General features: G+C 37.7%; 1 protein-coding gene across 3 annotated transcripts in view; it reads right to left on the bottom strand.

Moving 5' to 3' along the window:
- The window catches only part of TTC3 (tetratricopeptide repeat domain 3), a 137,901-nt gene that overhangs the window by 56,867 nt on the left and 68,243 nt on the right, over positions 1 to 12,791 (bottom strand). The window contains exons 21-29 of one of the 3 annotated variants that reach the window (XM_065876439.1): positions 11,749 to 11,869; positions 9,596 to 9,718; positions 8,737 to 8,838; positions 6,916 to 7,008; positions 6,188 to 6,252; positions 5,064 to 5,200; positions 3,187 to 3,513; positions 799 to 1,050; positions 482 to 547 (exon numbers count right to left, since the gene is read on the bottom strand). In XM_065876439.1, the coding sequence (XP_065732511.1) occupies positions 482 to 547; positions 799 to 1,050; positions 3,187 to 3,513; positions 5,064 to 5,200; positions 6,188 to 6,252; positions 6,916 to 7,008; positions 8,737 to 8,838; positions 9,596 to 9,718; positions 11,749 to 11,869 (1,286 nt within the window). Of the gene's footprint in view, positions 1 to 481; positions 548 to 798; positions 1,051 to 3,186; positions 3,514 to 5,063; positions 5,201 to 6,187; positions 6,253 to 6,915; positions 7,009 to 8,736; positions 8,839 to 9,595; positions 9,719 to 11,748; positions 11,870 to 12,791 lie in introns of those variants that run through there. The other 2 variants (XM_065876440.1, XM_065876441.1) reach the window with 2 other exon arrangements.

Below are 12,791 nucleotides of genomic sequence, written 5' to 3'. Positions count from 1 at the left end.
ACTGGACTCCATGCCATTATCCAAGCAGCCCCCTCAAGTCCCCTCCCACCCTGTCTCTAATTCTGGATGTCAACCTGTCAAATTCCACCTCCATGTTCAAAGCTGGACTTGGACTCTACCCCTGCACCAAGGCTTTCCTCCTCCCCGAGGAGAACACCTCAGCACTTTTTCTGGTCCTCTCTTCTCCCATATTACAGTTATCTGTATATTCATTTTACTGCCTTTTCTGAAACATAGGTCCTTGAGGGCAGAGACTAGCGTCAGCATTTCTGAATTCCTTGTTAACACCTAGCACAGGGCCTTGAAGCAGGAGTAAAAGAAAGTTTCTAATTAATTGAGTTAGGGAAGTAGCTGGGCCACAGCCTACTTTTCTTGACTCCCAGCTCTAGGCTCTTCCCACTACGATACATATTCTATCTGTTTTAGATTCTGCAAGCATCACCTACTTCTGCAGGCCAATGTTTTCTTGAATGCTACAAACCAAGCCATTTCCTAAGAAATTCCATCCCTTTGATATACAATCTCTGCCATGACACTGTGAAAATACCTACCATGAGAATAGTATGGTGTACAGTCCGTGTAATGTATCCATCCGAATATCTCTACAACACTTAACTCCACAGAGTAAGAAGGCTTTATGACATTTAAAAAAAAATCACTATTCTTAACACTAATTTCCCCAAATAAGCCAGTTGTACCATAATAATTTTCATTATTTTCTTTAAGTATTTAAGTAAGCTAGATCCTTTGGAGATTTTTTTCTAAGATTAGATATAAACTGAAACTCAGTCCACATACCCATTATATCAAAGAATTCATCCAAAGCATTCTGCAGTGCTGGGAACTTGTCTCTGTGTTCTTCCAGCAGCCATATTAAACATCGCGCTTCCTTCAATGACGCTGGCTCACAGAAATAATCAAGCTGCTTTCCTTCTATAGAGCCTAGTTTATGACCATATTTCTCATTCCAGAGAAAAGTCATGATGCTAAAATCAAGCTCCTTAAGAGCAGCCCCATAACGAGAAAAAAAAGGTCCTGTGGCATCTAAGCCTATAATAAAAACAAAACCCAAGTCAGAAGAAGGGGAAAATTATTTGCTGTAAAATCACATTCAGTTTCACATCTCTGAAAGCAGTTCTACTACAGTTTGCTTACATTTTCAGTGAAAACATTCAAATAATTGAGAACGAACTTGTTCAAGCTATTATGCATTTTAGAAACACCATTTTACATTAATATGTTAACTATAATAATTCTTATCTATTAGTTGAACAAGGTAGGCCAAAGGTTTCTATTAATATAGTTATTTTTATCAGACCTAGGAGATAAAATGAATTAAATGCCTTTAAAAGGCATTTTTAAAGGCATTAAATGCCTTTAAAAATATTACAATACCTTTTTCACTACTTCGCAATGATTTGCATTCCAATTAGCTTAATTCCAAATTGGAATTTGCATTCCAATTATTAAGCTGACAAGGTTTTACAATGCTTTTCTGCATATGCTCCATAAGAACAAAATACCAATAATATACAGAACTTGCCAAGTGCCTATAAAACAGAAAATGGGCAAACTCCTCACCCAACACTCAAGAACTACACCTTATCCCCCAAAATATCACGGCTCCTTACCCTCCTCACAAGATGCGAGGTGGTCACTATTCCCGCTTTTATCCCTCCCTTCTCCAACTCAGAAAAAGGGGTGGCTGCAACCTCACACGCCACTACTGAAAGGTGAACACCTGCTACCTACTAACACAGCCGCCAAAAAGCAAGGATTGGCTCTGTTCTCTCCCCCGACACACCTCTAACACAGGACGGATCACAGGTTCTCAGTCCGCAAATGAAGCAGATTGCCAAGTTAAAATTACCCTGGACAGCTGTTTCTTCCAGATGAAATAGTTAGCTTTGCAGAAGTCACGTTACATGAAAAATTAGTGTATTTAAACACCAGAATCAGGGATCACATAAAATACTCATACAAGGTTCAAGGGAATCAGCAAAATGAAGAAATACCACATTCACACCTCCATCTATGGCTCACATCAAAGCATGTGCTCGTTAAGGGGAAGGGAGCAGATCACACCTAGTACTGAAACGTTAATCCCCGCTCCCACTGCATGTAAACTAAGCTCTTTGTTAAATATAGCAGGTTAAAGTAAGACATAACTTTATAATTTACTTGTCTGATTGTCAGTAGACACTAACAGCAATCATCACTTAGGTGAAATTGTCCGGGGCCAGAAACCCATGGAGACGTATGCTCAACACAGCACCATTTAGTTATCGAACTACACCAAGCTGGCTGCCATCTTACTTCGTCTCTACTGACAGAAACATATCAGTATATTCTCTGAAACTCTGGAATTCTATCAGCTCCATGTCTCTAAGGCAGGTCAGGCAGGCTCTCTCTATAGACCGCTGCTGAAAGGGCCTGCCCTGCTGCGGCTCCCACTAGCCTTTTTACCCAGCAGGTGCCAAGTGAATCATCCACAGCACTAGGCAGCAGCCAACCTGGTCACCAGGACAAACAAGGCCCTGGTACCAGAAGAGATCACCATCTAGTTGAGTCAACAACTCTCTCTGCAGCTGCCTTCTGCAGTCCTTAGGTGGCTTTGGTCAAAGAGCCTGCTTGGGGGGTTCTTCCTCAACCGCATTAGGAAAATCAGGGCAGAGTACCAGAATTTTATGACCCTGTGATTCACAACTCTGAAAGTCAACCCCAGGGTATTTCTCTCTTAATCCTTAGACACAGATTTGCCTCAGGTGATCCTAAGCAATTAGTTCCATCCACTCTTCCCTGGAAATTCTTCAGTAAGGAATATGACTACTAAACTGCAAGATCCCATTGGGCACTCCCCAGCAGCTGACTCCATGGGGTGCTATCTACCCAGGGTTGTACCCAGTATTCACGTACTTTACACAAGGACAAATAGTTTTGCATAACATAGGACTGGATTTTCTTACTGACTGAACTTTCCTGTGTTTCTACCTTATACAAAAGCATATTGTAACCCATCCATAAAGTAACCTAAAAATTGTGAGTTGGGGGAAATAGCATTTTTAACCAAATTTGCGGTTCTACATTTTAAAAAAATCATAAATGATGATAGGAAAATGAAAAAGGATTCAGACGCCTACATTTATCCTTCCTATGAAACTGCATCTCTAGAATTAAGTGACGTACCAAAGCTATTAAGTTTTTGGATCCAGGTGGCTAATTTTGGTTCCACTTCTTTAAGTTCACTCAAAACATGCAGAAACACCCTTGTCTTTACTCTATTCTTTTCTTGAACCAAATGACAAATGACATAGTCCACTGCTTCATTCAGAAAATTTCTGCTAGAAAAACAGGTTGTGTAGTCTTCTGTGGTTAAAACCTTCCAAGAAAGCAACTCTTTGAGAAGCTTGGAAGTATTCAGTATCCCGGACTTAATCTTGTCAGCATACTGCTTTATGCACTGCAGAATTCTGTCATCAAGGAACTGGCAACTCTGAACACTGTCTACAGTTTCTACGGATAAATAACAGTGGTCAGTAAAAAGGAGAAAGAGCACTAATTTGCAAAAATATAAACTCAGAAAAAATTAACATAATATTACACAGCAATATAAAACATGACTCAGATGTATTCTTTATGTTGTTTTAAATAGCCTAAGAAATTTTAAATTAGGAATATAAATATTTAACACCTTTAAAAGGTATGAAAATTCACATTAAATTGAACATATCAAGTACCTTATTTCCTTCACTTGTACCACTCATCTAAAAATCCTAACTGAGCCTCATCAACTACCCAAACTTTATATTCAGTAAATATGTTTCATGCATGAATGCAAAAGGTTTTTTCCTGGAGTTGAAGGGATCATTTATTCAGGTATAAATACAATTAACATTTGGTAGTTACTGTATGTTATTCATCTTATTGTTGAATCCTAAATCACAGACCTGTGGAGTCATTGATTCCAAGCTGGGAAATATCTCAGAAGTTCATCTTCCCACCCAGGCATTTCTCCCTAAAAATGGCCATTTAGCCTCTTGAAGCTAAGACAATAAATTAAATACAAAAATATATATATATAAAATAAGTAAATAATGTTCACTAAAAATTTTTTCGGTAGGAAAGATAACTGTGATTGATTTGTGAAACATTAATGGAATACTAGATGAAAAATAAAGACAAGAGGAAATATTTCATTTTGGGAACAGCCATCACAGTAGAAAATGAGAACAATGTACTTCAACTCAAAACTGAAAGCATACCTGGGGCTATAACGTACAGTATGGTGACTATAGTTAATAATACTGTTTTGCGTATTTGCATGTAGATCTTGAAAGTTCTCGTGGAAAAAAAAATTCTGTATGTATGGTGATGGATGTTAACTGGACTTACTGTGGTAATCATTTTGTAATATATACAAATCTCAAATCATTATGTTGTACACCTGAAACTATACCACAATTAAAAAAAAAAAAATTCAACCCACCCCCCCCTCCCCCCACCCAAAACCTGAAAGTAAATATGTCCACAGAAACAGTAAATTACTGAGACCGCTCCCATGTTGATCAGGGAATGCTGACAAGACAGGTGTAAAACAGAAGGCTGGACTAGGTGATCTCTCTGGCACCTAGTATGAACTGCTTCTTTATTTGAACTCAGTATATTTCAGATAATCAGTGGCTAGTTTACAGTTCAACGTTTCAGAACTTAAATCTGTGTAGCAGGGTTTACAAAGCACTGTCAAACATACAATAGGAATTTCAGATATTATTCTCACGTGCACTTTGGAGATAAGGAAACGGACAGAGTGTCAGTTTGCCCTGAGTTAGTGGCAGGGTAGCGTTTTCAATCCCTGTATATTGCTTCTAAATTCAATGTTCCTTATACCAACCCCCTCCCCAACTCAGTGTAAATCAGAAGATGGTGATAAAATCAAAATGCCAACGGAAATCTAAATTTCAATTCAATAACAATTAACATAAGGCCCAACAAGATGAATATTTATGTTTATACTTTTAAGCAAGAATATATTATTATTATCAGGACTTAGACTCCCAGCATACCTTTCTGCTCTTCAATTTTAGGTGGATTACTTTCCCTTAAGTCCTCTTCCAATCTTTCTTGTGCTAATTTTTTTGCTTCCTTTTTTTGGATCTTCCGCTTCAATTTTTTGTCTTCTTTCAGCCTTAACTTCTCTAGGCTGATAAGTATTTACAATTAGTCATAACTCACCTTTGTTATAAACTCAATTAACTATTTTCCTTTGCCTAGTGTAAGTTACAAGTTTCCTTTTTTAGTTAAAACTTGGCCTATATCTTCTGTTCAATATCAAAAACTTTTGAGACGTGGTCAGTTCAGTCAAAACTAGTATACTTGTTTCATGAAAACAAGAACCTCAACGACTGAGTGACTTCTAATTAAGGATGGCATGTACAGATCATGCAGATGTTATTTCCATGTATTTGAGTTACTGCTTAGGGTAAACAAGAATAGTAAAAATGACTCTGCAAGGTAATACATGTAAATACTCATTTCCACAGTAAAATATTATTTTCACAACCCAATAATGGCCTACAACACCAGAATTTGGTCAATATGGTTACAACAAGTTCTCCTCAACAAATAATTCTGTTCATCTTTTCTTCTGCTCTTTCCTGGTCACCAATGATGAAAAAAATCACTTCTTAAAATGGAAGCAAGAAGCAGGACCAAAAAGAAAAGAAAACAGGATTGGAATTATTTGATCTGAACAAGAAGATATAGAAATGAATAATTTTGACAGTTCACTGAATATTTCAGGGTGAGAAATAGTCACTGGTTCAAAACGTTTGCTGAAGAGAGTAAAAGGAAAGATGCTTTTGGAATTAAAGTTTCAACAACTGAGAACTAAGTACATAATTTTTATCCAAATGCCAAATCTATTGAACATGTCATTTCATAGCTCAATTTCATAATTTTACTTATAAATTCAACCATTAAATAATGCTTTTTATTCAAGTTTTTAGCATTTAACCATTCTAGGCTAGTTCCCTTGAAAGTTATCAATACCCATAAAATTCACTTAAGAACCACTTATCTGGATATGTGTGCAGAGCCAATTTTAAAAACAGCATAATTTAGAAATCTGCATTTAACAGAATTATATTCTAATAGACATTATTAAGCTACTGATTATTAAAAATCTTACCTAGAACATTTCTGTTTCAGAATAGGTCTTGGAGGAACCTTTTCTTTAATGACTTTGTGTTCAAACTTTAAATAAAACAGACACATCCAAAATTTGTCTCATGCTCCCATGACATAAAGCACAAAACCACAAGTAACAAGCATTTCAGAAGCACACACAGTCAATGTTCAATTTGATAGGGAACAATGATGATGTTCTGACCCAAACAAAAGCCCAGAAAACTTTAGCAAAACAATTTACTGAAAAGAGGAACAAGAGAGTAGACACAATTTAGGAAGCTTAAAAAAAAAATTAAGAGTAAGCAGAAGATCAAATAAACTACAGATGTCATTACAACAACCCACTCCTGCCAACTCCCATACAGTGAGGCTAAAGGTAATCCCTCAAGACACTCTCCTCCCTCCCTAAGATCCCCCACCTCGCCAACACCCAAACGTTTACTGGGAATTAACAAAATAAGGTTATTAAAAAGAGTAAAAACAGTAAAACTAAAATGTAAAAGACCTCCTCCTCCTTTTAGGAGATAAAAGAACATGAGAATCCTTCAATGCACAGAAGCATTCTCACATCCTATTACTTCCTATAATTTCTTATATTAAGTAACTGCTTCTTTCCTGGAAAACACAAGATCCAAATAGTACAACTTCCACAAATTTAAATCATATTTTAAAAGGTATCAGCATTTTGTTTATGAATTTAAGGAGACTTCCCCTTTATTAAATACTTACTTCACATTTAACTTGACCACCACTGCTGAAGATGATAATCTTTGAAATGATTCCTTCACAGTCAGGAGTAAGACAAATTCCTTGCAGAAAATCCTATTTGATTAGGAAAAAAAAAGTGCTCCATCTCAGCGTAAATCTATACATGTATTCCATTTTAACCATCAGGAACAGTCAAAATGTGATCTAAAACCTCCTTCAGGGACACGCCGTAAAGTGCCTGCTCGTTGCCATCTGACTTCCAGAGCCCCCAGCTGTAGGGGTGACCACGGGACTTGCTTTGTTTGCGTAAGGTGAGCTGACATGATGTACGCTACATCCATGCAAGAGCTTTAAGAAACACTGAATGGACTGGCCATTGCTCTTTTCCCTTGGCCATAAGAACGTGTTCCAGTCACTCCTTAGCCTCAATTCAGAAACAAAGAACACAGCCACACAGACTGGAGCTGCCACAGCCCAATCCTGGACAACGAATGCAAAACTTCAGGACAAGGGACGCAAGCAAGGAACGAGCCTTTCTTACTGTAAGTCACAAGATATTTGAGTTACTTCAATACATCCTAGTGAAAGCGAATTTACAGAGGGTACTTCAACCCATGGGAATGGTAAGACCACTAAGGGCGAGGGCACAGCCAGAGAAGCTCAATTAAGGTATAGGACAAAGACACAGCAGAAGTGACTCAATGGCAGCAGTTCTTTGGTCACATCATTACACCTCTAGTTAACTACATGGAAATGTGTAAAATGTGAGAATTTATTTCTACTAAACTTCAATAATTCCATTGCTAACATTCACCTAGCACAACCACCTTAGTTTTTTTCCTCAGTAAGGATAGGGGTTTACCTGAGGCTTAGCAGCATAGAAAAAGGTTTTCTTTTTTTAAGTCCATAGCTTATATGGATCAGAAACAAATTCTATCAATGCAAACAAGATTACTGAACTGGGACTGCTCTCAAAGTATAGCTGGCTAATGGTAATTAACATCATTATCTTAATTAAGAGAAAACCCCAATTAGATGTGGCAGTACAAAATTTAAGTTGATTTTTTAGTACAAATTATCTCATCAAATTTTTTTAGAAAATATAAAATTTGAAGCCCCAATTCTACATCATAACATTAAAATCAGACATTTAAACTTTTTTTTAAATTTTTTGCGGTACGCGGGCCTCTCACTGTTGCGGCCTCTCCCGTCACGGAGCACAGGCTCTGGATGCATAGGCTCAGCGGCCATGGCTCACGGGCCCAGCCGCTCGGCGGCATGTGGGATCTTCCGGACCAGGGCACGAACCCGTGTCCCCTGCATCTGCAGGCAGACTCTTAACCACTGCGCCACCAGGGAAGCCCTAAACTTTTATTTTTGATCATAATATTTCCAGTGTAAAAGGGGTTCAACAATTTATTAAAAGCCTCTATGGTTACTGCCCTTTACACTTGTATAAAATAAAAACAAAAACTGGGCTTCCCTTCTAGCCCACACGCCTAGAGCCTGTGCTCCGCAACGAGAAAAGCCACTGCAGTGAGAAGCCCGCGCACCGCAACAAAGAGTAGCCTCCACTCGCCGCAACTAGAGAAGAGCCCGCGTGCAGCAACGAAGACCCGATGCAGCCAAAAATAAAATAAATAAAAAATAAATACGTTAAAAAACAAAAACTGATTTTCTAACTTTATCATTAAATTTTTAATTTAATACTTTCTAATTATGTCTCATGCACAGGGAGGAATTCATATCCTCTTAAGACTTTTCCTAAAGATTCTTAGGGGAAAAAAATCAACATACAATAATAAGCATACTGAAAAATCCAGACAATCTTGTTAGCCTTACCTTGTCAATTTTATCATTAAATGTTGTTGTTTTTAACTTCTTCCAACAGTTCATGTGGAATTCTATTTTACAGTACTGGCAACAGCTGATTCGTATAAAACCCTAGGGTTTAAAACAATTTTTAACTCACTTTTGAAAGATGTCTACACACACTCTCTCTCTCTCTCACTCACAACACATATTAAGATAGAGAGCTGTCTGCACTTACCTGGCAGACATAACTAAATGTCACATTTCCTCCTGGGGGAGTATAAGACTTCTGTACCCCAGACTGCCTAGTGTTGTAAACACTGAGCTTAACTGACATATTCATTTCCACAATTTACAGCTGCGTTATCCTTTACAATACCAAATATTTTATAAACTTTATTTCATCTGATCTACTAACCAGCGACAGTGAGCAGCTTCTATCTTCTTGAATAAGCTAAAGCCCAGGGTCTTACTCACTCAATTCATTGCCAGACTTGGTCTCAGACTTAGGTCTCTAAGAGTTAATTCAATGATCAGAATGGCCTTCAGATTCTTGGGCTCAAATTTTACAAGATATTGGAATTGCAACAAATCAGGGGTACTAACCTCCCTTTGTTCCCTGGGCTCCTAAAAATAGGCTAGAAAGGGGAAATGGAATCAGCTAACCTGCCTTCTCAGGTCACCATCCCTGCCCTCGGTGTTTATTTCAGTGGCTCTGGGCCCCCATGTGAGATGATGTAGACTTAAGTCCAGGGGATGGGGAGGACAAGAGGACATAAAACTGCTGGCAAGTCACAGCACTCAAGTGTCTCCAATTACAGAATTTGTTCTGAATCCATTTTAAGGCACAATTCAGCAAGTTAATGACCTAGTACACACTCATTAGTACCTTAAAGTCTGGATCAGTTATGTATATCTGGATTTTGGAATATCCACGGCACTTCTGATAGCAACAAATGGCATCCGGCACTGGAGGGAACCTGCATTCTTCAATAAATTTCTCTAACAGCATCTAAAACAAAAATAAACAAAAATGATACTACTACAACACTAATTCAACAATAAAATGTTTGTGATTTCAATAACCTCTTGCCATCAAAATATTTTCAGCACAGAAAGGACCAAATGCCTTTTAGCCAAGAACTACGTACAACTTTTTAAGTTTTTCCTTCTAGAGAGAGGCTGATACAGAGACATGCCAAGAGACAAAGATGGGGAAAAAAGGGCTAAGCAACAAATTTTCAAAATTTCAGACTCTGAATCAAAATCTTATCCTGTGTTATAATCATCAGACCTCATTTTACACTACATACCTTTTAGAAATCTCCTTCAAGCATTCACAGGGAGTCAAATGAGGTAGAATAACCCTTAGGGCTCTACTGTTCTCCTCCTTCCCAATGTCATTTCACCTAGGACCCCACCACTACCATCCATCTACCCCCCTGAACCCCTGCCACCTGTGCCTGTTCATCACCTGGAGAATTACACCACTGCCACTGAAGCCCCCAAGACTCATGCCACGCTTCCAGTGCTGGCTGTCTGTTATCAGTAGTTCCTGTGCCTCCACTCCAATCCAGTATAAAGAGAGGAAAATCCAACAATCCCTACGTTTAGTTGTATTTTTTATACCAGCTTTGTTGAGATATAATTCATATACCACACAATTTACACAGTTAAAGTGTATAGTTCAGTGGGTTTTTTAGTATATTCAGAGTTGTATAACCATCACGATAACCTAAAATTAGAACATTTCACCACGCAACAAGAAACCCCATACCCATTAGCAATCCCTCCCCAACCATCCTCAATTCCCTAGCCCACTAAACTACTATCTGTCTTCACATATAGATTTTCCTATTCTGGAGATTTCAGATAAACAGAATCATACAGTATGTGGCCTTTTGTGTCTGGTTTCTGTCACTGATATTCAATTATACGGATATACCACATTTTATTTAACCATTCATCAGTTGACGTTGAGCTGTTTCCACTTTTTGACTATTGTGAATAATACTGCTATGAACATTCATGTACAAGTTTTTGCGAGAACATGTTTTCCTATCTCTGTACGTACCTAGGAGTGAAACTGCTAGGTCATATGGTAACTCTATCTTTAACCTATGAGGAACTGCCAGACTGTTTTCCAAAGCAGCTTCATCATTTTACACTTTACAGCAATGTATGGACGTTCTGATTTCTCCAGATCCTTGCTAACACTTGTTATTGTCTGCCTTCTTGATTACAGCCACCCTAGTGAGTATGAAGTAGTATCTCATTTTAATTTGCATTTCTCTGATGGCTAACTGTTGAACACATTTTACATGCTTATTGTCTATTTATACAACTTGCTAGCAGAAACAGCTATCCAGATCTTCTGGCTACTTCTAATTAGAGTGTCTTTTTATTACTGAGTTGTAAGAGTTGATTCCTGTGCTTTTAAAAGTTTCAGCCAAAAGCAAGTTCTGAGTAAATACCAGGGTTCATCACAAGTAAAGGCCTATCCTAGTCAATTCACACACTTCAGTCTTTCTAGAACTGGCAAAGAATCCTACACTTCTGGATATGAGACTAAATTGATATTTTCAGAGTCTTCAAGTACCATTAATAACCACGATGAAAACACAATGCTATACCTTCTCTAAGTACAACCAGTACACCACGCTGCTTAACAGTGCACATTCTGGTCAGGACGCCTGGACTCAAGTCCCAGCTCCACCATTTCCTAGCTGTTTAACCTTGAGCTCAACACTTAGCCTCTCTAAATGTAATCTTCCTCATCTGTAAAATGGGAATAATCATAGTGCTCATCACATAGGGTTGCTGTAAGGGTTAAAGGTAATGATAAATGGAAGGTGTATGACTGGCACACAGGAAACATTCAATAAACGTTGGTGATTCTCACCAGTCTTTCAAGGGGAAATGCACATGGAGGAGCGGAGGACAGAGTACTCCTACCTGTCTTCTGCTACCTGAGTCAGAGCGCAGAAGCACAGATGAGCTTTTATGGTTAGTAAGATGCTCTCTAGAGAAACAAACGGTTACCTTTATTTTCCCTGGCTGAGTCTCTTCAATAACCACATTACTTGTGGGCCAAGTTAACACTCCAGGAAGACGACAGATCAAGGTTCTTGCTTTCTCGAAATGATTAAGAGCTTCTAGAAATCTAAAGTCATAATTATGAAGAAGGTATTAAAGATGTGACATGAATTTTCATTCCCCACAACAAGGCACAGAGATTTCAAGCTTACTAGGTAAGAGTACCTTTGACAAATCGCTACACAGAAATATTCAATGTAACCCACATGTTCTTTAAAAAACCAAGACATTATCACTGTTTGCTACAAAGATAATATAAATTAAACACTAATCTACCTGGAGACTGGCTTTATTATGGTAGATGCATACTAGTCCTTTTAAAGTTGTAATTTTTTTTAAAGTTTTCAACAAGTAAAACAGAAAACTGAATAAATTATGGTTGTTCCATCTTTATTTCATTTACTAATCTAATTAGATTCTTGTAGAGCAACAGCAAAGCTCCACTTCAACTAATTAATCATAAATAGGGAAATTTTTTTCACTTGACTCATTTAGAACATCTATAGTAAAACCGATTTGCTGAAAAATTTTTAAAGAAATCGTATATTCTGGACATCTTCAACTATAAAGCAGTGAATTATTTTAACAGAACAAATGTGTATGTAAACTATTTTAACTATAAATATGAAATCTTTCAGTTCCAATTTATGGTTTAAATATTAATCTCAATAGAGTCCCACAGTCCGTTCAACAAAAGAATCCTAGAATACTGGATCATAAGGTTATCCCAGTCTTTATTCTTCTCTTCAGACTAGAGAATAGAGGGTTCTCTGCTTTCTCCAATCTTGAAATGATTTCCCAATTGAAGAAGTCATTTTTGCCTTTGGGTACAGAAAACTTCACCTGCAGAAAAGCTAGACCAGCATCCACCATAAGACAGTTATAAACAGCAGGACTTTCAACCAGACACTGCACATTGCAACAGCAAAAACCAGCTTACTGGACACTGAACCACAAACCATATTATTGTGAAATTAAAGGTTAAATGG

This window comes from Phocoena phocoena, chromosome 4 (genome assembly GCF_963924675.1).
Source record: "Phocoena phocoena chromosome 4, mPhoPho1.1, whole genome shotgun sequence".
Classification (NCBI taxonomy): Eukaryota; Metazoa; Chordata; class Mammalia; order Artiodactyla; family Phocoenidae; genus Phocoena; species Phocoena phocoena.
Note: the sequence above shows the minus strand (reverse complement) of the source record. Positions and strands in the feature narration are given on the sequence as shown.